This window comes from Vipera berus, assembly GCF_964194415.1.
Source record: "Vipera berus genome assembly, chromosome: 6".
NCBI lineage: Eukaryota > Metazoa > Chordata > Lepidosauria > Squamata > Viperidae > Vipera > Vipera berus.
Window position 1 is genome coordinate 68,579,306 of NC_138208.1, and position 27,814 is coordinate 68,607,119.

At 37.1% G+C, this 27,814-nt stretch overlaps 1 protein-coding gene across 9 annotated transcripts; it reads right to left on the bottom strand.

Moving 5' to 3' along the window:
• Positions 1-931: 931 nt before the first annotated feature.
• Positions 932-27,653, bottom strand: TCP11L2 (t-complex 11 like 2). Of its 9 annotated transcripts, none has more exons than XM_081331784.1 (14): positions 27,232-27,653; positions 19,509-19,615; positions 17,533-17,583; positions 16,968-17,097; positions 16,044-16,101; positions 15,279-15,451; positions 13,167-13,302; positions 12,575-12,695; positions 10,097-10,317; positions 9,087-9,223; positions 8,474-8,661; positions 4,989-5,170; positions 4,720-4,892; positions 932-3,471 (listed from the first exon to the last, which is right to left on the bottom strand). In XM_081331784.1, the coding sequence occupies exons 6-14, from the start codon at positions 15,415-15,417 to the stop codon at positions 3,227-3,229; spliced, it is 1,542 nt and encodes a 513-aa protein (XP_081187910.1). In that variant the 5' UTR covers positions 15,418-15,451; positions 16,044-16,101; positions 16,968-17,097; positions 17,533-17,583; positions 19,509-19,615; positions 27,232-27,653; the 3' UTR covers positions 932-3,226. The 9 variants fall into 9 exon arrangements, with proteins under 9 accessions (XP_081187910.1, XP_081187907.1, XP_081187905.1 ...); XM_081331781.1 differs by having other exon boundaries at positions 16,968-17,164; XM_081331779.1 differs by lacking the exon at positions 17,533-17,583 and adding an exon at positions 21,434-21,591 and having other exon boundaries at positions 16,968-17,164.
• Between the last annotated feature and the right edge of the window lie 161 nt (positions 27,654-27,814).

Consider the following 27,814-nt stretch of genomic DNA (forward strand, 5'->3'; position numbering starts at 1 on the left):
ATGGATTGAGTATGGCCAGATTCAGGCATTATTTTAAAGGAGCTGCAAGATTCCAGAGAATCAGAAAATCTGCATTTTTAAAGCAACAGTGGTATCTTTTTATATTTATGCTTAGTAATATGTTTATATTTGCAGAATTTTCCTAAGTATCTCTTTGGACACAGGAATGTAAATATATTTTTATACAATTTTTTATAATAATAAAATACGAGTTCTATTGTCTGCAATCTGCAGTTGACTTATTTCTAGTTTCAGTCTCAGTGTGGTAACTGCAAGTTTATTTTTTACTTGCAAGATATTTTGCTTTTTCTCCAGGATCTTAAAGCAGATGTAATAGTACTCCATCTATTTCCCCCCTCAATAACAACCTTGTGAAATACGTCTGAGAATGATTGGCTCAAATCACCTGTCAAACTTCCATAGCTAAGCAGGTACAATTGAATCTGAGCGTCTGCAGTCCAAGTCCCCTGTGTCCTTGATAGCCAAGTCTTTAACTGATCTGGTTGAGTGTTTTACATAGATACAGTTTGTCTGATGGTATCAGGTAAGCAAAAACAAAAAAGAATTTTAAGCTTGAAATGGGCAGCTGGGCCTGCCATAAAGAAGCAAATAGTGTAATCTGAAATATGTTAGATATTTATGTTAAGTGATTATATCAGTTGCTATGTAAGTAGAAACATCAATACATCTTTACATGTTCCAGGTACTGACTAAAACAGCCTAATTTAATGGCTCTGATACAGCAGTACTTTTATTGCCATTTCACTTGGTTTTACTTCTTCTCTGCTTTCCCTTGCCAGTAAGGATTGTTGTCACCTTTAAACTATCCACTGAAAATATCCAAGAGTTACTGTAGATCCAGCAACCATCTAATCTGCTGTCTTCATGTTTTTGTATTTATACTTAAAATGAAAATCTCCACACATTTTAAATGAAATCAAATTTAATGAATACATTTAAGACAAAAACCACTTAATGAACCAATTACATACATATCTAACTTTAGCTGAAGAAAGTAAATGTACTTCAATAATATCAGTAACATGCAAGAGGAACAACTGTACTTAACCAAGTATTCTGAACATCGAAGAGATTATGAAGGTTAGTTGTGAGATATTCAAAAACTCTTGAATAGACATAACATGCTATATAAAATGCCCCTTTCATTTATGAAAATCACACATTATCTTCTGCATGAACATTGTACAATAAATATAGGCTGGATTCATACACTTAATAGCAATTAACACCCACTGAAATAAATGGGACTTGCTCTGTTTAACTTGTTCCATTGTTTTCAATGGTATCCAGGTTAAACTAATTTAGATCTAAACCTCTAGGTAAATTAAAAATTTGTGGAGACATACATTCACCACTTGATCATCCTGCATAATGTAGAATGCTTAAAAACAGATCATCATACACCATAACATGATTACAGAAAGGGGTTTTTTAGTAAATATTATAGCTTTACAAATTTATCAAGGTACATATACGTCCAAAATATTTTATACTTTTTAAATTTCAAGGTTAAGAATTAGATAATTGCTTTTTCTGTCCATGGCATGGGTTAGTAAAGCATAGCCCTCCATTTGTTGAACTACAGTTTTTAACAGCTATAGCTAATATGACCAACATGCAGGATGCTAGAAGTTATAGTATTGCATCAGAGGGCCAAACTTTATTCACTATATATCGGATATTCACATATTCACTTCTTGATACAAGTCACCAGAATCAACAAATATTGTGGCTCAATACATACTTCCTTTAGCCATATACATATTTTGATAGTTACCACAATCATCTCACACCCTCTCTTCTCAAACCTGCTAAAATTTATTTAGAAAAATGAAAGGTGGAATATTGAGAGCAAGGGATATCAGAACAAGGAAGATCTCCTAAAAAAACATTAAGATACTGAGCAATTTAAGAAAATTGCTTTGTAAAACTAAAGTTGGCTGTCATAAGCACCTCTGGATTGCTGAAGAAATGTTTATCACAAAAAGTTATTTTGTTCAGTCCCATGTGGAATTGACATGTAAGAAAAAGAAAATGGTTCTTTCCTAAAATATCCTAGCAATATTTATTTAATAGAGATTTTTTACAAAAATAATTCATATCAGTGTTCCCCAATCTGTTTTATTTTGTAGAGATTCTAACTTTCAGAATGCCTTGCTTGTCACCAGGTTGATGGGCTGATGTACACAGTTCTATTTCTGTAAGAACAATTACCTATGTATCAGCAGTTATTTTAAACATTAAGGTCTTTCTTGAAAGTCTTTGTGACAATCATTTCAGAAGCATCATATGGTAAGAGGATTGCATGTTAAATTAGAAAAAAAGCAAGTAAATATCAACTGGGACTATTTATTGACATAAATCTGCAAAAAGTGTTCACATGTTCAGCATTTGCTGCTTAATACCATATATCTGTCTTCTTAAGCTCTCCTTTTTCAAATTCTGATTCATGCTGGTAGTAAACAAAAAATTATACATTCAATTTATTTTAGCCCTTCAATAAGTTGAGAATTTTTTAAAAAAATATAGCTTGTATATAATTCAGCAAGTTGTAAAGCAAGTGAGTTAAAATATCATGACTTCCCTTAAAAAAAATGAACTACTCTTCCAGGTGAAATCAGAGGCTACTAAATTCTAAGCAATTGCTATTATGAAGACTGCATACATTAAAGGCTCAAAATGGGAAACTGCCTGGGACAAATTTGACACATAATCATCCCTATTATCTTGTGAGAAAAGAGAAAGCGGGGCGGGGGGCAGGGGGGGGCTTCCTTGAGCAATCCATTTGGGTAAAGGCAGAAGGCAAATGCCCTAACATTTCAGATTACATCTTGAAATATACATTTTATATTATTGCACCATAGTCACTCACATAAGCATATTAAGCATTTAAAAGATTCATATTACTGTGGGCATTTATACACATCTAAAATATTTGTGTAAGAAAAAGAAGTTACAGTAAATAAGTGCCATGTGTTATGATCCATTGTTACAAACAATCCTTTCAAAAGTTACATTTTAAAAATTTAGTAATTGCTTTAATTTAGAGGGAACTTTATTTGACTATAATCTGTATAATATAGACACATTTCTCTCTGTCTCCCATTAACAGTCATCACTGCAAGCTATGCATAGTCAAAAAAGAAGAATGTAGATCACAATATAAATATTGTGAAAAGGAGGGAACAAAAAAGCTGTACATATTTCAGTTGGAAGAAGTCTCAAGTTCTGCTTTGTTTTTTTCTGTCTCATTGAACAGCAGTTTTCGAAAAATACTTGCATAGAATGGTCCATAAACCTGTTTATTAAGGTTAACAATGCTAGCATACTGCGATCCAATAGTCTCTATCTCTTTCTGAATCACACCAAGACCTCCAGGAACTGTAGGCATACAATTTTGAAAACATGGAGAAGCAAGCAAGCTTTTCATGTACAAATGAATTCGTTTACCTGTAAAAGGGGGGAAAACACATAGATGTACAATTAGACTTCCTGGCATTATTTAGGACAGCATTAATTTCTCATGATGAATGAACACTGATCAACTAACATGCTGATTAACTGCAAAACATTCACATATCAAAAAAGGCAGTATGGCTGTAGAGATGGCACCCTGGTTGATACTGATGCTATAGAAGTTGACATCTATGAAAGATTTGACATGTAGACTACAAAATGCACTGGAAATCTATACAGAGAAAATCTTTCCTCTTTCAGGGAAGTCTACAGTAAAATCGTATTCAGTGAGGACAATATGTGAGTTATGATTTAGAAGAGCCGTAAGTTTCCAGTTCCTGCTCTCAATGCCTTAGCAAACTCCATGTCTGCCAAGATTCACATATCTTGAGTCATAATGTTGTTTGCTTGGTTTACAGTATTTTGTTTAGTGAATTTCAGCACTGATTTGTAAAATGTGTGATCAACCCAGTCAACTGGTTTATTCAACAGTCTGCACTCACAGTCAGTCAGTGGGAAGATCCTTCTGCATAAACGATTGCAAGATAGTGACAGGGTTCGTCCAGGTTTTAAATAGGAGAGACAAAGCTAGCTGCCCTCCTGAACCTGTGCTCCTTTCAAATAACAGTCTTGCTAAAACCGGGCTCATCATTTAGGAAAGCTAGGATTTCTGGATTCTGCAACTGAAATCTAAATCTAACACCAGTAATGTACTATTAAATGTAAGAAGTGGGTGGACCCAATCTTTACAATGGGGACAAGGGGAGGATTTTTAAAAATACATATAAAACAGAGTGGTCAGGAATCATAGGTACATAGGTAAAGGTAAAGGTTCCCCCGCACATGCGTGCTAGTCATTTCCGACTCTAGGGGCCGGTGCTCATCTCCGTTTCAAAGCTGAAGAGCCAGCGCTTGTCCGAGGACATCTCCGTGGTCATGTGGCCGGCATGACTAGATGCCAAAGGCGCATGGAACGCTGTTACCGTCCCACTGGAGTGGTCCCTATTTTTCTACATGCATTTTTACGTGCTTTCGAACTGCTAGGTTGGCAGAAGCTGGGATGAGTAACAGGCGTTCACTCTGTTACACGGCACTCGGGATTCGACCTGCCAAACTGCTGATCATCTGACTGACAAGCTCAGCATCCTAACCCACTGAGCCACCGCGTCCCTTCGTAGGTACATAGGTACATTTAAAATTACATTTCATATTAATAATAATATCAAGTAATTCATCACTAACCAATTAAGGTGATGACAGCATTGTCTTCTTCAACAATATTGCAGAGCTGACCTACCAAATTTGCTTGAACTTCTTTATTTAATAATTGAAAGCCTCTCTCTGTGAGTGATTCATTTATTGCATTACATGTCTGAATACCTATTGTATTAAGAGCTTCTTTTAAATCAAAACTCCTGCAAGAAATAGGGGAGGAGATTAGAAACAAAATGCTATCACATAATGCTTTTGCCTATTAAAAACATTATTCAATAATTCATGTGTTTACTTACTCCTTATGCATTCCGTCAAGCAAAACAAAAGAAATTCTTTTTTGTTTCTCAACAAAGTCTGGAATATCCTCAATAACTGCAGGTAGCATGTTGCTTGTTATGAGAGAAATACACCCTACAATCTTCAATTGGTTCAATTTCTTTGATAATTCTTGAAGGCGAGTTTCATCTGTCATTAGTGTCTGAAACAATTGGAACATTTATGAATAATCCTCAAACATCTGACAATATGTAACATCTAAGTATATCTTTGTGAGGATGTCAACTTTTTCATCAGGTTCAGGATAAAAAAAGTCTCTTGAGAAATGTAACTACCACCATATTTTCATTATATTCAATACTGCTGGTAATACAAATGCTACATGTCCATACTCCTATCTTTATAAATATTATTTGATAAACATTTAAATGTAAATTAGATTAATGAGCAAATGGGGCCTACATAGGTATTGGTTAAAGCCCAAGGCTCATCCCAGCTTTCTATATCACACATTAACCAATCGGATTGATTTAGGAAGCGACTTCCGGTTTGCTGCCACAGCTGCTGCGGACTTCGGAAGGCGAGCTCCATCTTTCGCATCTGATTTCACACCGCTGGGGAACCCTGGAAAGGGTAGAAAGTCATCCTTAGGGGTGACCAGCAAGGAAGGGATCCCCGCTTGATCGCGGGAGGGTGGTAGCTCTTCTGCTCGATCCGGGGCAGCCCTCCAAACCAGCAGACGAAAGACCGGCCATAGAACTATGGCCCATCACTAGGCTGTAGACAAACTTACCACCAGGCACCTACAAAACAGTGCTGATGAGATGGGTGAGATCTACGTCTCTTCATCCTAACTATTTTTTCTACCTGTATAAGCTGCCCAAAATATTTTTCCCCTTGTGAGAGGGGGAAGGGAGATTCTATCCCACCCTCTAAAAACAGCGGCAACTGACTATCCAGGGGAGTTTAAAACATTGCAAGAATAACCTGATTCTGATTATCTTTCTAAAATTTGTGGACTAAAAAAACTTCTTATTTTTATTGAAGATCTGGGTTTTTACTTACAAAAAAGAAGTAAAATTGGAAAAAGGATTATAAAAATTTTGGACTTTAAAAAAAAACCCTAAATGGTATGGGTAACATCTTGAGGCTAAACCTGATATTACAACTTGTTATTGTCTAAAAGAGACTTGGCTGGAAGCCCAGACTATAGATAAAGACTTTTGCAACCTTGACAGATACAAGCTGTGAGAAGCCCAGCTGTGTTCTATACTCAGTGACAACATTATTTTCATTCCCTCATTGTAAAGCTTTTAACTTAACAATCTACCAAGAGAACATGGATGAAGATCAGGAACAGATTCTCTTTATGTTGAAAGCAATTTATGAAACTATTCTTACAGCTACTGATGAAAGCTATAGAAAAGAACAAGATTTCAGCCTAGATATACGAACCCAAACTTTGATTACAACTAAAGAATCAATTACGCAGAATGCAATAGAAGAAGTGGAACAATTAAATACTGTGATAGAAGATTCAATTGATCAACACAGTTAATGGAAAACCCAGAAAAGAGACCGATAACATGGAAAAGGGAAAAGACTTTCTATATAAACCAGAAGAAACCTGAGGATCAACAAGAAGAACAGACTGAAGGGAAGATAAACATTTCAGGACAACTTTGTCGAGATGGAAAAATAGAGAGACGATTTGTTAGTTCTTCCAAAAAATGGCAAACAGATGGCCTTTTCTACTCCAAACAATATATATAATAACGCAGGGAGATCTATTTGATGACTTAAAAGCATGGACATGGAAGGCGAGTTGGCAAAGAAAGAAAGCTAGAATAAGGCTGAAGAAAATTGGGGTTTTGACTTATCAGTGAGAATTAAAATAGAACATACTCAAATAGACAAGATGTGCATTTTGAATCCTAGATTTTGTTATGAGCTGAGATAAAACTTTTGGTCATTTAAAACTTGGAAGTATAAATATTAAAAGTTAAACTTGAATATTGATTTGCTTATAAAGGTTGAATGTAAAAGTAATTAAGATATATATATAAGCTAAAAATCTATTGATAAATATAATATGTTTTTACTTAGCTGTTATAATAAAAACTATTAGCTTAAATATGAGATAGTAGACATCAAGAGAAAAAGAGAGGAAATATTTAATGTTGAAATTTTGGTTACTAAATTTAAGACATTTAGAAATTAATAGAAAATAAGAATGTTATACTGTATTATTAATTAGTTGATGTAATATGGTGAGAAATAGAATATATTCACATAGATAAGATGTGTATCCTGAACAATAGGTTTTGTGATGAATTGTGATAAAGGGAACTGTGTTATTTAAAACTTGGAAATTATAAATATTAAATGTTAAATTTAAATATTAATGGGAAACTAAAAATTGGAAAAAACTAATTAGGACATTGTCTATAAAGATTGAATGTTAAAATAACCAGGATATGTATAAACTAAAAATTATTGATAAATGTAAGAGTTATTATTACTTAATTGATATTATAAGAATTGTATTAGTTTAAACATGAGACAGTAAATACTAAGGGGTAAAGAAAGGAAGTATTTAATGTAGTAGTTTGAGACTTGTACTAAACTTGTATGTTATTGAATTACTGATTAACTCAGCCGCCACGTTGCTTTTTAAATATTTAAATGTAAAATTAGAAAAACAATAAAACTGAAAAAAAAGATTGATTTAAGAAGCTCTCAAATGCGAATAGGAGGATCTATTCCTCTTCTGCTATTGCTCCTCAATAATTGCTATTTAAGATAGTAAAAATTTAAGAACCTGGAGGTACTTAACGGCATTTAAGACTAGATGTTATAGTCTTAACTGTCATGACTTTGCCCTGTCTCTTAAAATTATTAAAACAATGATTGTCATCAAATCTGATGGAAGCATATTCTGTAGAGCACGGGTGTCCAACTTGCCACATCACATGATGTGTCACGACATATCACAATTTTTTTTGAATTGCTGGAGCAGGGATGGGCGCAGCCTACGTATGGTGCAACCGGCCCACGGGCCAGCAGTTTGACACCCCTGCTGTATTAATTTCTATAGGATAAAGTAATTAGGTTACCACAGAGTCAGGGGCTCCATTAATAACCAATCACATCAAATACAAGGCGTAATATTATAATGAAAAGAAATGAACGACTGTCAAACTATCGGCTCTCATTATAAAAGGGAGTCAGCTTTATTCAATCTTCTTGCAAAAATCTATCCATGGCATTATGAATGGTAATAATTATTAAACAGCCTACTGGCATAGATTCAGGCAACATGCTATCCTATAAAATGTTTTTGGATTAGTGTGTTGTGGTTTATTCCATAAATCATGGTTAAGCCAACCATGATTTAAGTATAAATTGCTATCCACTATGTATGCTGCAGGAAAAAGGAGAATAAAGGTTTTATTCTATCTTACCTATATTCTATCTTAAGGTGCTAAGATAGAAAGCAAATTACCTCTGGAATTGTTTTTTTCTGATAATCCGACTCTAACAGTTTCAGGTAGCTGTTTGTTAACAGCACAGTTGGACTAAGGTTTGGTTTTGAGATCCCATTAGCACCAGATGATGACATTTCACAAGAAATAGAAGATAATTCATCTTGTATTGATTCCCTTATCCATTTGGTTGTCAAGTCTAGGGCACCTGAACATTTGGAGACAGAGATAAGAAAGATCAGACTTGTACTTTTTGTTTTACAAATGCATGTACCCAGTTCAGTAAATAAGCTATGGGAATGAATAACTCCAGGACCTAATCACCAAAAGATAATAGAGGTGAATATTGAAAACTAGAGTGTTTTAAAAACTGACTAAGCTTACAACAAGACAGAGTAACATAATCATGCCTGAGTATACAGTGTAAGAAACATCCACACAGTAAAACATGTAAGCCAGAGCAGTTTTGCAACTCAAGGTTTTTTACTGATCAGAATCCTTAACAAGTTTTAGAATAGTTTGCTTCTCTCCCCAAATCTGTTGCAGCTTTTTGCTCAAATGCTTCAGATCTCTTAAAATTGCCTTTGTTGCCACTGCATTGTCTATTCCCTTTTACTTAAACAAAGAACATACTTGGAGTTTCTTCAAGTATATCTTGGAATTTTGCTCTTTCATAATCTATCAGGTTGCGCTGAAGGTGAGGTCTAAGACTCTGAATGGTAAAATTAACCATATCCATTGTCATGAGATCCAGAACATGGAATATTTGCCTGAAAGAATAGAGAAATGACAAATTTACAGTATGTTCAAGCACTGTACTTACAGACTTTGTGGGTTGTCCTTTCTCACAATGTGAACATGATATATATTCTTTATGATAACTAAATAAGAGTTTAGTTTTCATAAGAAACTACATCCTATCCAAGCTTCAAAGATAAGGCACACTTGTAAAGCTACTGAGCCAAATTTCAGCTGTTCTGCAATGTTCCTATAGTTACATCTTTATATAACCTATGGCTACTGCAAACACAGATCACAAGAAATGATAACATAAATCCTATCTATTCTGCTCCTATGGTGGTTTAAGCAGGTGCCTATGGGAAACTGGTAGTACAAAAGTCACTTTTTAAACTCTTAAGCAACTAGCTTTAAAAAGCAAATAGCCATTAAGATAGACTAGATATCCATTGGGATTAAAACAACACTGAAAGCTGAGTTGAACCATAAGCAAATACAATGAAAGGACGCTTCTTTTACAAGAGCCAAAATAACGTGTAAGTGGATGGTTGCTTTTATAAAAGATAGGGAATAGGGAAAAAGCAGAAAACTTAAAAAAAGGCCAAAGATTCATAGTTTAAAGTCAGACTGAAGATGGTGATTGTACATGGAATGTTTTAGTCCAGGCTTTCTCAACTTTGGGTTGGTGGGCTTCAGCTCCTAGAATTCCTCAGTTAGTAATGCTTTAGTCAATGGTAAGTAGTATTAATGTCTGACTATCAACAGCAAAATACAAATGGAAGGACTCCACAAAAATGCTAGTTGGGAATTCTAAATGGCATAAGACACCTGGAAATTTGGGAAAGATTGATTTGGATCATTCTTTTAATCACCACCTAGTGTTAAAAAGCAAACCACATACCAACCTCAACAGCGCTACAATATTCCCAGTGGGCTTTAACTGGTTGATATCATTGTCTCTTACTGGAGCACACAGCTTCCCCATAGTGCTAATGACATAGTTTGCAAGACCCTGGATATCAACTGCATTGTGCTCAGCCTGCTGCCTTATAAGGTCCATGTCGAGGACTTCACAAATTTGGTTGCGCATCCTGTTAGCCCCCGGGTTCAAAAAAGAAAGAAGGATCTGCAAGATTAAAACCAGAAGTCAAGTAAGTTGTAATTAATGACCCATAATACCAATGTGTGTTTCATGTGATCAAACACACATATAGAGAGAATCAATCTATCCTACAAGTTAGGAGGAATTTCAGTAACTATGGCTTTATGCCAAACTTCCCTCTTCAAGAGCATTTATGAGTCCTGCCCATCTTGCCCCTTGAAGTCACCCTCTATACAGTTTTTAATTCAAATGATGTGAATGCCATATCTGGATGCAAAACAGGTACTTGCTGTTCCACATCTAGATTATTTCACAAAAGGGTCACTTGGAGGAACTAAGTGGCCACAAAGCTAACAACACTGTGATTTTGGTTCAGTTTTCTCCCCATCCAACCGCCTAATTTACGGGGTAAAAAAAAGCCAGGGAAACCATGGAGGCAATTTTGAACTGCCTGGAAGCTCAAAAACCTTGTGAAAAATTAATACGTACATCCAGGGCTTTTTTTGTCATAGAACGCTCAGAACGGAGTTCCAGCACCTTTTTTTGGATGGAACCTTGTAGGGTAGGCAAGGCGGGTTGTATAACATGTGTGAGTTCCGGCACCTTTTTCTTTTACAAAAAAAGCACTGCGTACATCCGAGTTCTACTAATGAGAGTCAGTTTGGTGTAGTGCCTAAGGCATCAGGCTTAGACCATAAGTTCTACTTCTTAGAGACAAAGTCAGCTGGGTAACCTTGGGCTGGTCACTCTCTCCCAGCCCTAGGAAGGAGGCAATGACAAACCACTTCTGAAACACCAACAAAACTGTAGGGAATAGCCCAAGCAGTTGCCAGGAGAACACTAAGTCAAAGGTATGCATTCGCACAGACACATAGACATCCCATCCCACCCACCGCAAAACCTTTTAACAACTACAAAACAATATTATGATGTTATATAATGTAATATTGTAGTCATATTAGCAGGATCCCATTCAGGCCCTGCTTAAATACTCAGCATGCAAATATTAACACACACAACTTTCAAGCAAAGCCAGCCAGGCACACACATTTTTAACTGGCTTTCAGTACTGACAGGATAAGTTGAGCAGTTATTGTGGTCACCTTGAACATATAACAATGCTACATCAGAGTCTAGCATCACTGTAGGGAAATATAGTAAGAGCTGGCCAAATCAGCATTTTTCCTCTGAGAATCAGACTGTTGAAAATGCTAGTCTCTATCATACCCCAGGAAGCTTGTAAGTAAGAACAAGTATTAGAGGAGAAGTGCTACAATGAGTGATATCAAACTTTGCGCAGTTCTGCCTCTGGCAGCTATGCCATCATAAAAAAGCATGCTATTTTGTATCTACATATAAATTTTCCTTATCATTGCTTTCCATCTGTTATAAAAACTTTTCAGCAGCCTTCCCCACCCTGATTGGCTCTCAACTTTACCATGCTCCCAACCACCATGGCCAAGATACCTGAAAGAGAGTCAGACTAGGGCACAGGTCTGCAACCCGCGGCTCCGGAGCCGCATGCGGCTCTCAGCCGTCTCCTGCGGCTCTTTCAGCCGTCTCCTGCGGCTCCCAGTCCTCTGCCATGTGCAGTCAAAAAAAAAAAGTGGGACTAAAAAAGTTCAACCAATCAATTCAAATATGCAGGGTAGGTGCATATCTCACCTTGGCTCCACTTTTCAGTCAAACCCTGTTCTGCCCATGTGCACATGTACGTGCATGTGCACACATTTTTTTGCGGCTCTCAGTTTTTCCTTTTGTGAGGGAACTGGCTCCGAGTGGCTCTTTCACTGTTTCAGGTTGCTGACGCCTGGACTAGGGGCATCTCGAGAGGCTGCAACTTTACACCTGTAACTTTGATTTACAGAATGCCAATGTAGAGAACCTGCTTCATGGCTGCTTACTGACAAGACAAAAGAGCCTTGGTGGAGCAGTGGGCTAATGCCTCCTTAAGTAACACCAGCTGCCTGCAATTAGTGCAGGTTCACATCCCACCAGGCTCAAGGTTGACTCAGCCTTCCATCCTTCCGAGGTAGGTAAAATGAGGACCCAGATTGTTGGGGGCAATAAGCTGACTTTGTAAAAATGCTGCTGGGGGGGCGCGAAAGCCCTAATAAGCAGGCATATACATAGAATGAAGGCTATTGCTAAACACATTGGTTTGTGCTTAAATTGTAAGCCGCCCTGAGTCTTTGGAGAAGGGCGGGATATAAATGGGATTAAAATAAAAATAAAAATAAATAAAAAAACTTAGCTTGAGAGAGCAGGACCAAAGACCCACCTCTTTAATTTCCTCAAACAGTTTGATTGCATGCTCATACTCAGGAGGGTCTTCCTTCAAATCTTCTTCTAGGCGATCCCAGAATGCTTTATGTACAATTCGTTTAACCCTTCCAGTCAAGCTGTTGGGTGTGAGATGGGAAGACAGGACAGTATATGCATTCAAAGGAAGCATAGTGCTAAAACTACAAAAGTCAAATCAAGTTCCTGCTTAGAGGACCTATCACTTCACTCATAGAAAGATCCTAGCCATGGCAGTTTATAAACCAAGGATCAGGGCTCAATTTATTTGTGAAATGGGCCATTGCAGTTGTTAGAGGTCACAATTTGTGTGATATGTAACCTTTGCCGGTATTTATAGGAATACTGTATGCTCAGGTTTTTTTTTTTAAAGTAGCAATGTGTAAGTTTCACGGGCTTATTTCAATCACAAGTGTAACCTAAAAAAAACCACTTGCTTAGCTTTTTGAACACACATTCTGTACCAAAAGATGAACATTTGAAAGGACCCCGAAACTCTGCAAACTATCTGTGAATGCTTGTTGGTTTGTTTGAAAACTGGCTCCCTTTTCCCTCCCTTTTTTAGAACCCACCTGTTGTGTGGGTGCTCTATGCGTTCCAAATAAAAATTCTCATTTACAGCAATTTCATGAGCCAGAGTCAAGTTTGAGAGATTCCTCGCAGCTGCCATCATTTCATCAAACGTAACCATTTTGGGAGGGCTTGTTGCTGGAGTCAAGAAATAAAACACATGCCACATTGACTCAACATGAAAACAGATCAATATTTTTCATTTCTAAGTGGGTTCTTCATTTAGTGTTTTTTTAAAAAAATTACTCTGAACCTGTATTTTCACAAAATATCTCCTTTTTTTTTTTGGCAAATTCCAAGCCGGAAGATTTTGTTACCTGGAATGCAATTCAAAAACTGCCAGCCCTTGTTCCCCTCTCATTGTTCTTGTAACAGGGTGTTAGTGTTTATTCCTGAAGCAATAGACTAGCTTAGAAATAAACTTAAGGACAAGTTAATTGAGCTTCCCCACCATTCTGTAGCTGGGTTCAAGTACCACACTAAGTCAAACTGCACTTCGTTTTGGCCTGCATGTTCCATCAGCATCCTACTGTGGCTGAAATCCTGGTTTATGAAATCAGCCAACTGTTCCTTGTTCAGCAAGCCCTGATTAATATGTGCTGCCCCAGAGAATTCCTCCTTTGCACTTGACTCTCTATACCAGGGGTGTCAAACTGCTGGCCCATGGGCCGGATGCATTATAGCGAAACCACGCCCACCCCATTGCCAGCAATGGCAAAAAAGTTGCAATACGTCACGACACGTCATATGACATTGCGAGTTTGACACCCCTTCTCTATACAAAAGCTAATCAGACTGGCCCTTGTGCTTTATTTTGACAGCAGAAATAGAACAGGAATGATAACTTTACTTGAAGGAGGCAGATTAACATCAGAGATTCAAGATGCTTTTCACTCCACCAAGTTTCAGCCACAATTGGCCCATTCTCTCTAGTGAAAAGGCCAATTCTGATCTCTGCGCATCAGAAATTGCTTGCTCTTTGAAGTCAATTAATAAAATCTCTTTTAATAAAATCTCTTTAAAATATGTATCTAAATACATGTGTTCGAAAGTGAATGTTTTCCTTTTATTGGCATGCTATTTGCCTCTATTTTTACAAAAATGTTATTTCCCATTTTACTCAGTTGAAAGATATTTTAATAGAGAAATCCAACTGAGAATGTATTAATAAAATCAGTGAGTAAATAAACACTAAGCAGAAGTGAGTTAAAATGAGGAAATACACATTCTATTCAAAGTAAAGTTTTTCAAGCATTATCTTAGTGAAATGTTGTTTGCACAAAATTACTTTTCCAGTATACCCATAAGTTATAGAATATTTTGGACATGTTCTAAGATGATCATTTAGTTCAGCTAGAGGGCAACTCAAGCATTTTGCTATTTAACACTTTTTCAGCAAAATTTTAAAAGGTACTTAAGGATATGGCTGGCATTTCTCTGCAGACGGATAGGCTAAGAGAGGGGTCCCCAAACCCCAGTCCATGGACCAGTACCAGGCCGTGGCATGCCAGGAACCGGTCCACACAAACAAGCAAAGACCCATCCTCAGGATGCAGGCAGCACACAAAATCACGCATCTTCTCTCCACATAACCGGTCCCTGGTGCCCAAAGGGTTGGGGACCTCTGGGCTAAGACACTTTAATGGCAATTATAAACATAATTCAGGGAAGTCCTTCATGATATCTTTACTAATGCCCAGCATCAATACATGGGCAACTGCTAGAACCCAAACCCGTGCTTGTCATAAGTTAACAATAATCTCAGATTCTGGCAATCACTTTCACCCACAAAACATGTTATGATGTCACAGAATATAGCTAAAAAAAACCTTCTAAAATGTGACCAGCCTCAACTCCCATAGGAAACTGCTAAAATTTTCCACAATTTGGGAAATTATTTTGAGTGTTCTGAGGACACAATCTAGAAGTGTCAGGGACATTGCACTGTCCTCCTCTGACAAAAATCCTACAAATGTTCAAATTAGGCCAGAAGACAATATTCCACCAACATTCTCCTCAAAATGGAGGAGGATCTGCATATCCAACCTGAACTTATCCCAGACACTTTTGACAGTTCAAAGGCACATATATCCCAGTATGTGCTTCTTGCTTACAGGCTGGAGAACTGGGCTTGCTTGAAGAATCACTGGTAAAACTCTGCCTTGAGTATTCAGAGTCACTAGATGAAGAAGTTGCACTTTCTGAAGATCTTGAAGAATCACAGTCACTGCTCTGCTCATTAGTGAAAGGCATTTTGGATCACTTCTGTTGATCCAGTAAATAGAGCCTGCCAAATGTTTTAAAAGGGGTTTATTAAAATCTGTTTGATACAGCCATAAGAAAGTCTTTAAAATTGTTATCACTGGAGAGCAATATTTAAGAGTAGCGTTTATTCCAAATAATTTATCTTTAAAATGGAAGGATATCCCTAGATTCACTGAAAATACAGGAAGCAGGTAAGGGTTTTTTTTCTCTAAGCTTCCTTTGAGGGATGGTGACATCTCTCCTTTGGATAAATCTGATGAGCAAATATTGCCTATCTTAAATGCAACTTATCCATTTTATTGTACGTTTAAAAATGAATCATGCAGTATTATTAAATGTCTTTGTATTTTATACCAAACTGGCTTAAACTGTATGGTGTCCAGGTTAGTGCTGAGAATCTTGGAAAAAATAATCAAAATAAGACACCAAATCTAGACTATTCATAATCACAGATTATGTTTTTTATATAATAGAATTCTCCATACTTGCACTATTATATTTTATTACAGCTATTCCCAACTCTAGTGATCTTCAGATGTGGACGTTGTCCTATTTGATGATCATGACAATTAAACTATGGACAAGTAAATTACTGAAAGTTAGTCAAAACTAACCTGTGTAAGCAAACACCAAATGAAGTTATCACAATTGTCTAGAGGTAGATGCAGTCCTCTTGAAAATTAAAAAGACAGATGTTAATTAACACTTCAAAGGATTTTCCACATATATCATTTTATCTGTCTTTATAGGAATTGTATAAGAGAGATTCATATTCTAATATAGAAACCTAGACTGGGTATTTAATGTCTAGTGTTAAATAATAAAAATCATTTTAGGGTATAATCTTACAGAGTTTAAGATAGCATTTTATGGACTACTGGATTTCTTGGAAACTGAGATGCTCTTCCATATCAAGATGCTATTATCTAAACTGCATAACTGAAGAAGTTCTATTTTTCACTGGAATTTTAAATAGAGACAGTTCCCTTTCGGATATGGATTCTAGTACCTACTAACAGAAGTTTTACATTTTCTAGGACAAATGATCTTTACTCTATTCTTGTTAATAAAGAGTTACTACAACAAAAAGAGAAGTAATGACTTTGAATTTCTTGGAATATTCCATAATATTTAACTACTTAAATAAATGGCAACAATCCAACTGATAAACTTAGAATATTTGTCTAGTGGATTAAGTAATGTGCCGATTTATGCAATATGAAACCCAACACTGTAGTGTGATAAGAGATTTAAACCAGCCATTACTCAATTCATATACTTTATCCATTATTATGCTAATACCTACTCACTTTTGAAAAACCCATAACTGAAAATCCATTATTAACATATAACATCTCTTGTAGTGAACCATCAATAATCCTCATGATGCAATTAAATACTTCCTGTGCCAAGGAAAAGCAACCATTTCTAGGGTTGGTCAGTTAGATTAATAATCCCACCAATCATATCTAGGCACGTGCGCAGGACAGGAAATAAACATGACATCATACAGTTTAAAAATTACAGTTGGAACTTACATACTCATGCAATTATTAAACTGCTCTGGCAATGAGTCAACAAGTACTTCATGCAAGCATGAATCTCCTGTTTACAACATGAACATTTTCCAGATGTTCCTTGGTTCCATAGGAAACTTCTTAATCAAAACTGCCAATGAATTGAAAGCCAATTAATTGTAGAGAAGATGCCCTCTTTGTGGACTTGAGAATTAGTTCTACAAATGGTGAAGGAGAGACAGATTAGTATGCCAGTCTTCATTTCTCTTCTTGGATGTAAACTTAAATGTGTAAGCACAAAAACTAAACCGAATGAAACCAGCTATCCTAACTTGATGTCCTCAAGATGTGTTAGCACATAGCAAGGAATTATGGAAATCACTTTTTTTTAATTAGGAAGACAGAATTTTGGGAAAAGGAACTAAAACATCATTGCATGTAATGGGCATCTTTTACTTTTTAATATCAAAAGGGTAAGCCACAACACAGCTGTCATTTGTTTTAATGGTTCCATTCAAGGTCATTTAAAAAACTTTGTCATCAAATGTGCAAGATACTTTACGGCAGCAGCATAGTAGTTACCCACCATTGATTTGTGAAATTCCTTGTATAATCTTGATGATCATGGTAACAAAGACTGTAAAAAAACTCATTTTATTCTTGGGTAGTTACAGAAAAGCTCATATGACAAGGTAAAACAAAGGCATAGTCTCAAAAGCAGCAAATAAAAATTCTGTATTTGAAGGACAAGCTAGACTATAAACTATGATTTATCAATGACAATGGCTGAGTTTACATAGCTCACTAAGCCAAAACCAAATAAATTACACTATTGTTTAGCTTGATGTGTGAATAAAATCACAATTTGTAGTGATACAGTCCAGGAACAATTTATCTAACTTATGAGTGTCAGAGCCTATGAAGAAAAATGATATACTAATAACACAACTACAAACTTTAGAGTTTTGTGCCTGTGTGTCATATTGCATAAAGTACATAAGAACATGAGTCACTGAGCCAGGTAATTGAATGAGACTGGCCCTCATTTGCACAAAGCATGAAGACTCCAGAAAGAAATTTGAGATGTTTCCCTTCGAACTTCAGAGTTTCTTTGTTTGGGCTCCCATCTCTGATCTTTTTAAAATAGCTAATAGAAATAAACTTCCGAATACATTCTGCTCCTCAGATATTACCATACTGACATTTAGAAATGGATCTTCTGACTTTATATGTAGCAATCAGCAAAATGTATATTTTTCCACTTTATGGGAAAGGTTTTTGGAAAATACCGGTAATCATATGTAATAATAAATCAGCTACAGAAAGTTGCAATTTAAGAATGCACACATCAAAAATGTTTGTGCATGCTACTATAGAAACTCAGTGTAGAACCTTGGATACCCTAATGACCAAATAATTACCTACTAATGTAGTAGAAAGAAAAATATGGTTATTTCTTTGTGCTATATTATGATTCTCGGGATATATTCTGATTCTCAAGCTTAAAGGGATGATCTTCACATAGTTCAAACCAAGCCACCTATCCAAATACTGATTTTACATCTTATTCAGAAGCAAGGAAAGATAGCAGTTACAAATTGTTTTCTTACCTACTTACTCAGAATATACATACAAAGCATCAAGAAAAATATTTTTAATTTATACTTCAAGTTACATACATCAGAAATTTACTCAAGTTAGACTCATTCACTACTCTCTGTCCTCTGCTCCTTCCACTGCTTAAATAAATCATGCATTCCTAAGTTTTCACCTGCCCTGAATTGCAAATAGGAGGTATTTGGCTAATGTTGTTAATTTACCATTTTACATTATGAAATGAGTTTGCCCTTAACTGACTGTTAAAAGTTCATGTTTGCAAGAAGACAACCCTTCTACTGATAAAGCAGACATTAAATGGGCATGCTGTAAAAAACCTAAATAATTAATAAGAAACTGAGAGGAATGAAATGAACTGCTGGAAGAAAGTTTCTGACGTTCAGATATTTGAGATGCAAGGGTTTTTTTGTAACTTTTTGCTGTGAAAAACATGGAGATCTCAGAAAATTAATGTCAGTAGGTATGCAAGGTATATATAGATGCAACCAACCAGAAATAGAGTGACACGAGTCCTTGCATCACTGGAGTGGATAGGATTGTGGAGTGGATAAAGTTGCAGTCTGCACATTTTATGCTATCTTGGGGAAGTGGAAAGCTACTGCTAATAGTGCTATAGGAGAAGGCAATAAATAAAAGTAAAGATGAAGACCTCTACATACTTCACTTACTCACCCTAAAAAAGTACATGGTAGATCTAGCCTATCTGTTCTAAGTGCAACTATATAGGATATGTATATACAAAAAATAAAAGCAGAATCTAAAACAGAAATTCACAGTCTTATTTTGATTGGAAAATAAGCTTAATTACAAATTACATTGTATTAGAAAACTTGAAATAATATTTAAATGCTTAAAAGAATCTTATTTAAAAATAGAAATACATGCATATATGCAATCTGTGTTAACTGCACTATTTTTAGACTGCCTATCTTGGTCAATCCTTACCTGTTCAAGAGTTGCTCCCTATGTGGGATTTGATGCAGTTCATTGGCATTTACACTTTCAATATGTTTATTGAAGATCATTTAAGGAGTATGTAGCAGATCTGCAGACTGAAACACAGAAAAGAAGAAATTTGAGTAAAACCAATATAATTGTATACCATGTTGTCAACTAAGTATAATGCTTATTTGGGATAGAAGATGAGATAAGATGGAATTTGCATAGTCGTTTAGACTTTTCACTCTCCATTACTGTTAACATTTACATATTTGTGAAACACTTGTAATTTCATTTTTAAGCAATATTCATTTCTGCATGAATATCTTCACAACCATATCAAATATTTAAGCTGATGCAGTGATTTTATTAAAATATCATTTTACTCTTACATCATCACCTGTAGAGTGGCAAGAGCAAACATAACATTAACTCCTGCATGAACTTGCCAAAGTCCTATTGAAACCCTGGGACTTCAAAACAGAGGGATTATGGAGTGTCATGCAATGTACCAGTTGCCTAATTCTACTCACAAATGTAGACCCTGTAGTGGCAATTTGCATTTTTTTAATTACTAAAAATGTTTCATTTTTCCCAGGCTGATGCTTCTAATAATTCTTAGCTTTTGCTGATAAGCAATATTAGTTGAAAGCTAACCCATCTACACTCCATGCTAAGACAAGGCTGGAGTATAAACAGTTCTTTGAAGAAGCAGAAAATTAAAACAGAAAAGTGGTTCATTTAGTATCTCATAGTGGGAATAAATCATTTAAGGAATGTGTGACCTTTCTTCTTGCACACAACAGAATCAGTGCTGACCAACTTCAGTGATACCGTAGTACAATACTTGACTTAGAAATTCTTGGACTGTTTATTGTATTTCTCTTTTCAGAAGAGGAAAAGGACTCAAGAATATACCAATCTCAGTAAATAAGCCAACATGGCTCTTTATGGCTCTATATGGCTTTAGTTTCGCTAGAAAATGTACATGTTTTGTGTGTGCCTGTGCATGGTGGGGAATTAGCAGATATCATAAGCATATCTTTTTGAACTCAGAAACATAGCAACCCACGTACAAAGGTATAGCAATAATCACATTATTGATCTCCCAATGAATGGAAGCTGAGCAGCAACACTTATATTAATTATAGAGATGTAGATAATTAAGTGGGAAATAGGTTTCTTTAAAGAACTTTTGTTAACAGCAAATTCCATAATGTAACATCCTTAGGTGAGAATTTAATTTTATCACTGGTGTTTCATTTAAGTAGATCTGTTTCTTGAGATGACATTACATGTGCATCCTAATTCAATCACCTTAATAACTCATTGCAAACATTAATCCAGAAGACAGAAATTCGTTTTTCTCCTGTTGTGAGCTAAATTCAGTCTTTGGAATAGCAACCTTTTTCTTTGTTTTCTCCCTGCACGTTAGTAAGAAAGGAACAGACAACTCTCTCCTGAGATCTAAAATAAATGCTTAAGAGATATGTTCTACATAGACTTTAGCATTAGCTAATAATTTAGATTGCATAATTTTTTACCAAGAATTGTAGGTGCTTTAGTGACCTTTCAACCTATTGTTCTTTCCTACCCTTGCATTTTTAGTAAATGCTTCAGCTGTCCTAGCATTTTCTTTAAGACTAAAACAAACATGACCTGGAAAATTTGTGAGTGGAGTCTCTTCTTCCCCCTCCTGCAGTATCTGTATTTCACAGATTATTCTTCATTTAAAAGGGCAAATCTTGGTTTATGAAGTAGCAGCTCTGGAAGAAAGAAGGCTTGAACTCCTCCCTCCCCCCAAGAATATTGGTTTCCACATTTAAGTTACTTCTTCAAAACTAAAGTGAATTCCCCCAAAGGGGAAAAAGTGCATCTTAGTTAAAATACAGTCCGTTATTAAGATGAAGAGGCAAGAGACAAAGGCTTACAGAATTGATAGAACTCTTCAGAATGTAGAGTCTCTCTCCCTCCCTCAAGAAAATATTCATTTAATCATCCATATTTATTGCAAGTTTATTTCATACAAGTCTTCTGCCTGGAGTTTTCTTTCCTGGTATTGAACAGTGTGTTGCAATCTTATGTACATCTATATAGAAAAAAAACTTCAGAAAATATATTAGTGAAAAAATTTGGTTGCACCATAATGCTATCAGACTTAGGATCTTTGAAATATTGCAAAATTAGAATTCACAGAATTCAAAGGGGTTAGTAGTGAAAGATGGTGAGCATTCCTGACTTCCATCTGATTCACCTGGAATGAAGTGTCACAGTATATATATATACTTTTCCTACTAAAAATGCCCCTGGACTTTCAGATCTACTCTGCCATCTTTTTAAGTGAGTCATTCTTTATTATTAAACTTAATAATGGTGCAAGGGCTATCATTTCTGAGAATTTGTGGGAAATATTTCTCTTATACCTGTTATCACTTTCGTGCACTTCCATTGGATTTCAGTATCTGCTCAATCTATCAAGCTATCTATCTGTCATCACCATTGTGAATGATTTGTATGTTTTCTGTATTGTAGCATCCTTGGTGATCTCTGAGCTTGGTTGTTTTCTTATTGAGTAATGAAACATCTTCAAACAAACAGCCATGCTCAGAGAGCACTCAAAACTATAGTTCAGCCCTGAATGACAAATATTCTTTTCTATTGTTTTCTTTATGTTTACTTTCAGATTAATTTTGTCTTTTTGAATTTTATGAGAGAGTATTGCTAGGTAAAATTTAAAGAAAGTACGTTATTTTTGTTTTTATAACAAGCGGGAGCCAAACATCACCAGTTTTGTGGGGTTTTTTTGCCTATTTAGAAGATATGATTTATCACTTGATGTTTCAGATAAACTATGTGTAAAAATCAAGAATATTCTGTTGCATTATGTTCCAGATACTCAGATCTGTAGTTTTGATGTTTGGTTTTATGCAGAAATCTATGATCAGTATTTTAATAATAACAACAATAATAATGTTGGAAGGTACCTTGGAGGTTATCTAGTCCAACCCCTGCTAAGGCAGGAAACCCTATACCATTTCAGACAAATGGCTGTCCAGTCTCTTCTTAAAAACTTCAAGTGTTGGAGCATTCACCACTTCTGGAGGCAGGTTGTTCCACTGATTAATTGTTCTAACTGTCAGGAAATTTCTCCTTAGTTCTAGGTTGCTTCTCTCCTTGACTAGTTTCCATCCATTGCTTCTTGTCCTGCTCTCAGGTGCTCTGGAGAACAGCCTGGCTCCCTCTTCTTTGTGGCAGCCCCTGAGATATTGGAACACTGCTATCATGTCACCCCTCACCCTTCTCTTCATTAAACTACACATACCCAATTCCAGCAACCGTTCCCTATATGTTTTAGCCTCCAGTCCCCCAATCATCTTTGTTGCTCTTCTCTGTACTCTTTCTAGAGTCTCAACATCTTTTTTACATCGTGGTGACCAAAACTGGATGCAGTATTCCAGGTGTGGCCTTACCAAGGTATTGTAAAGTGGTATTACTACTTCACGTGATCTTGATTCTATCCCTCTGTTAATGCAGCCTAGCACTGTGTTGGCTTTTTTGGCAGCTGCAGCACACTGCTGGCTCATATTTAAGTGATTGTCCACTAGGACTCCGAGATCCCTCTCACAGTTACTACTGTCGAGCAAGGTACCACCTATACTATACCTGTGCATTTGATTTTTCCTGCCTAAATGCAGAACCTTACTTTTTTCACAATTGAATTTCATTTTGTTAGATAGTGCCCAGTGTTCGAGTCTGTCCAGATCCTCCTGTATCTTAAGCCTATCTTCTGGAGTATTGGTTATTCCTGCCAGCTTGGTATCATCTGCAAATTTGATGAGTTCCCCATCTATCCCCTCATCCAAATCGTTGATGAAGATGTTGAAGAGCACTGGGCCCAGAACAGAGCCCTGGGGCACCCCACTACACACTTCCTTCCATGTAGATGCAGTTCCATTGAGGACCACACGCTGAGTACAGCCTGTCAGCCAGCTACGAATCAATCTGGTGGTGATGCTATCTAACCCACATTTTTCTACCTTATCAAGTAGTAGGTTGTGATCTACTTTATCAAATGCCTTACTGAAATCCAAGTAAATTATATCTACAGCATTCCTCTGGTCCACTAGTTTTGTCACTTGGTCAAAGAATGCAATAAGGTTTGTCTGGCATGATCTGTTTTTGACAAACCCATGTTGGCTTTTAGTGATAACTTTGTTCGCATCAAGGTGTTCGCTGATTTGTTGTTTGATTATCTTTTCCAGAATTTTCTCAGGTATTGAGGTCAGGCTGATAGGTCTGTAGTTTCCTGGATCTATTTTTTTTCCTTTTTTGAAGATGGGAACTACATCAGCTCTCTTCCAGTCCTCTGGTAGTTCCCCAGTGCTCCAGGATCTTTGAAAAATATAGTTCAGTGGTTCTGAGATCACGTCTGCCAGTTCCTTGAGAACCTTGGGGTGTAATCCATCTGGTCCTGGTGATTTGAACTCGTCTAGGCTGGACAGGTGCTCACTTACCATTTTCCTGCCTATCTTAACTTGCGTTTCTATTCTGTTTTTTATGGCACTGGTTTTGGTAGGTTGGACTGTTTTTTCCCTTTGTGTAAAGACAGATGCAAAAAACGAGTTAAATAGTTCTGCTTTCTCCCTGTTACTTGTCACCTTCTTGCCACTTTCCCCCACTAATGAACCAATCATTTCCTTAACTTTTTTCTTGTTTCTTATATGTTGAAAGAAGTTTTTTTTGCTATTTTTGACTTTGGTCACAAGCCTTAGTTCATTTTGAGCCTTAGCTTCCCTCACTTCATCTTTGCAGGCACGGGCTGTTTGCTGATATTCTGCCTTAGTTATGTGCCCCTCTTTCCACTTCTTATACTTGTCCTTTTTATCTTTCAGTTTATCAGAGAGTTCTTTATGCAGCCATTCTGGTTTCTTTTTGAAAGCTGTTATTTTTCTTCTTTGTTGGTATTGTGCTAGACTGGGCCTTTATTATCTCACTTTTCAAAATTTCCCAAGCTTCCTGAGTTGTTTTCCCCTTTAGGATTCTCATCCATGGAATTCTTCCCAAGGTCTCTCTAAGTTTATTGAAATTAGCTCTTTTAAAGTCCAAGATTCTAGTTTGGCTGTATTCTATTGCTTGTGCTTCCATAATGTTGAATTCCAATATTGCATGATCACTTCCCCCCAAGGTTCCTGTGGCTTTGACACTTTCTATCATGTCATCTCTGTTAGTGAGAATTAAATCCAATATGGCTAATCCCCTAGTTCCCTTCTCTACTTTTTGGGAGAGAAAGTTGTCTGCTAGGTTTGTCAGGAATCTGTTAGATCTTCCACTTGGTGCAGAATTTGTCTCCCAGTTGATATCAGGGTAATTAAAGTCCCCCATTACTACTGTGATGCGCTTCCTACATACCTTAGTTAACTGACTAGCAAAAAGTTCATCTATTTCCTCTGTTTGGTTGGGCGGCCTATAGTATACACCTATGGCAATGTCATTTTTCCCCCTTTTATATTGACCCAAATTTTAACAATTATTTCAAACTGATCTAATGTTAAAAAAAATGATATAGATTCATGCCTCAAATCCAAGCATCCAATCAATTGATAGTATCTATTGTGTTCACTGTATATAGACAAAGGTGTTTTGTGACTTTAGAATGATGTCATGTGACTCCCTTTAAAAGTGATACAAAATCAAATTCTCTCTCTCAAACCCAATTTTTATGTCAGGTTGGAGCCAAAAGTGGTGAGATCCATGATTGTTCAATTGTACGGACCCTACATATTTATTTCTTGATGATTTCATGTAGGTTCCATGTAAGGATTAAATGAAACCAGGAAGATTCGGGCTTCAAATTATGTTTTAATATTGCAATGGAAGCAAAGGGACCCATGACTAAGAAGCCTGGAAAATGTGTCCTGTGATTTGAGGTTGTTTCACACATGATCTCATGGCAAATGTGTCCTGTGATTTAAAATCCTGAAAAATCAAGAGAATCTGTGCAGAAATGGAAATGGAGAGACGTGCAATTATTATGGTGTATTCTGTTCTAATAGACAGTGATTTATTTGTTTAAAGTACTTTTAGAAACATTTAATATTTAAGTAACTTTCTACTATTTGTCAAATTAAGAAAAAAACACCATTGTTAACTAAGATGATGATTTAAGTGCAAGAATGTTTATAAACATCTGAACCATGGACTATTGGATCTGTTGCAGAAATCTAGACAGCTACTATATAGAAGTTTTGCTTTTTAATTTTAGTTATAAGGAATAATAATAATAATAATAATAATAATAATAATAATAATAATAATAATAATAATAATAATAATAATAATAATAATAATAATAATAATAATAATAATAATAATAATAATAATAATAATAATAAAGAACTCTTGTCCTTGGTTCCCAGGTAGTGGTCACCCAGATTTTTGTGGTGGCCCCCTCCTGAGATTTTATTTCCATAATCCTAAATGCAATGGTCAGAGTAAGAGGATGTACAGATAGTCCTCAACTTACAACAGTTCATTTAGTGAACAAAGTTATAACAGCACTGAAAAAAATGACATGTTTTTCACACTTATAATCCTTGCAGCATCCCCATGGTCACATGATCAATATTCAGATACTTGGCAACCGACTCATATTTATGACGGTTACAGTATCCTGGAGTCGTGTGATCCCCTTTTGTGACCTTCTGACAAGCAAAGTCAATGGAGAAGCCAGATTCACTCAACAACCATGTTACTATCTTAAACTAATAACTGTGGCAAGAAAGGTCGCAAAATGGGGCAAAATTCACTTAACAAAAGTCTCACTTAGCAACATAAATTCTGGGCTTGTGATGGTAAGTCGAGGACCACCTGTACTAGCAAGTCAACATGAGAGCCGCGTCCTCCACCGCTCCGCTCTATTGTACCGTACAAGATTAAGAACAGCAAATGAGTAACTCGACGCCCCTTCCGGAGGGGAAGAACAGCAGCTCCTCCTCGTCCTCCTCGGCTTGGCCGATCCCCTCCCCGCAGATGTATTTTTGGCGGCGGCTCAGAGGCGCAAGCGTCCTGGCACCCTCCGCTCCAAACAAAACCAGCGTTTCCAAGGAAAACCTCTAAACAACAGGTCGCTTCTCGCCTTCGTTATCTGCTCTTTCTCTAAACGCTTTCGGATCTTAAACTGCATCCGAGAAGTTACGGTGAAGGAGGGTCGTTAGAAAAGTGTTTCAAAAAGGGCAAAATGATTAGGGTTGCCAACGAAGGATTTTCCACCATCCCCCCCCCACGGCCCCCAAAAGGGAATTATTGCTCTCCTTCCCCCACTCAGCTTTGCCCAAGTGCAAAAAGCGCGTTTTGCGGTTGACAGACGAGAGGAGTCACCTTGAGATCGAGCTCCCACCCACCCCCGTCTTATGTTTGCTTGTTTGTTTAACCAGGGGGCCAAACAAGCCGAGGCCAGCTGAATTCGACAAACAGCGTAAGCCATTAGTCACTGTTTGCAAATCAGAACCGCAGGGTCTGACACGGGCTTTGCTTCACGTCAGGATCCAGCCAGAAAGATTCCCCCACCACCACTCTCACCGCGCTCATGGGTTCTCCGCAGGGCAAGCGAGCCTTAGGGGCTCCCGAGACAATCCAGGGATCACAATCGATAGGATTCTCGGGCTTGGGGAGGACGCGGGCGCTCCTTTCTCAAGAGGAGGAGGAAAAAGGCAAATCGAGAGCCACTCACCGCAAGAGACCCTTCCAGGCAGAGAAGTCCTCGGTTGCCCCGCTTCTGCCTGGGCTGCTCCTCAGCTGGTCTCACTCGGGCTTTAACTCTCCATCCGCTTCCTCTGTTTGGTTATACATAGTCTTTGGCCGTCTATTAGCAGCTGCCTGGACGCTCCCACTTCTCTATGAGGAGAGGGGGAAACGTTTCATGCCGTATCTTAACCGACACGACAGGCAAGGGAAGCAACACTCGGAGAGTGCAACGACAAGTTTTAGCCAGGACAGGTCGAAGCCGGCTGCGCAGTATTTTTCCAAAAAAGGGAGGCAAATTCGTCCTTCTATGAGATGGGTCCGCTCCCCTTCCCTGGGTAGGAATGCTCCTCTCCCGGCTGGAGGGGCGGGGTTAAGCGATGTTTACGGAAGCGAGCGGGTGTCCCCAGTTCTCCCTGCTTGCTCGGCTCGGAGGTTTCCTTCTCCAGCGGCTCATATCGTGGTTGGGCGCCAGCGCTGGGGCCAAAACACAGCTCTTTCCTGCCCTCTCAGGCGACCGGCTTACGTTGCTGTAGGAATGTAGATTGCTCGATTCTGTCCTGTGTCATAAT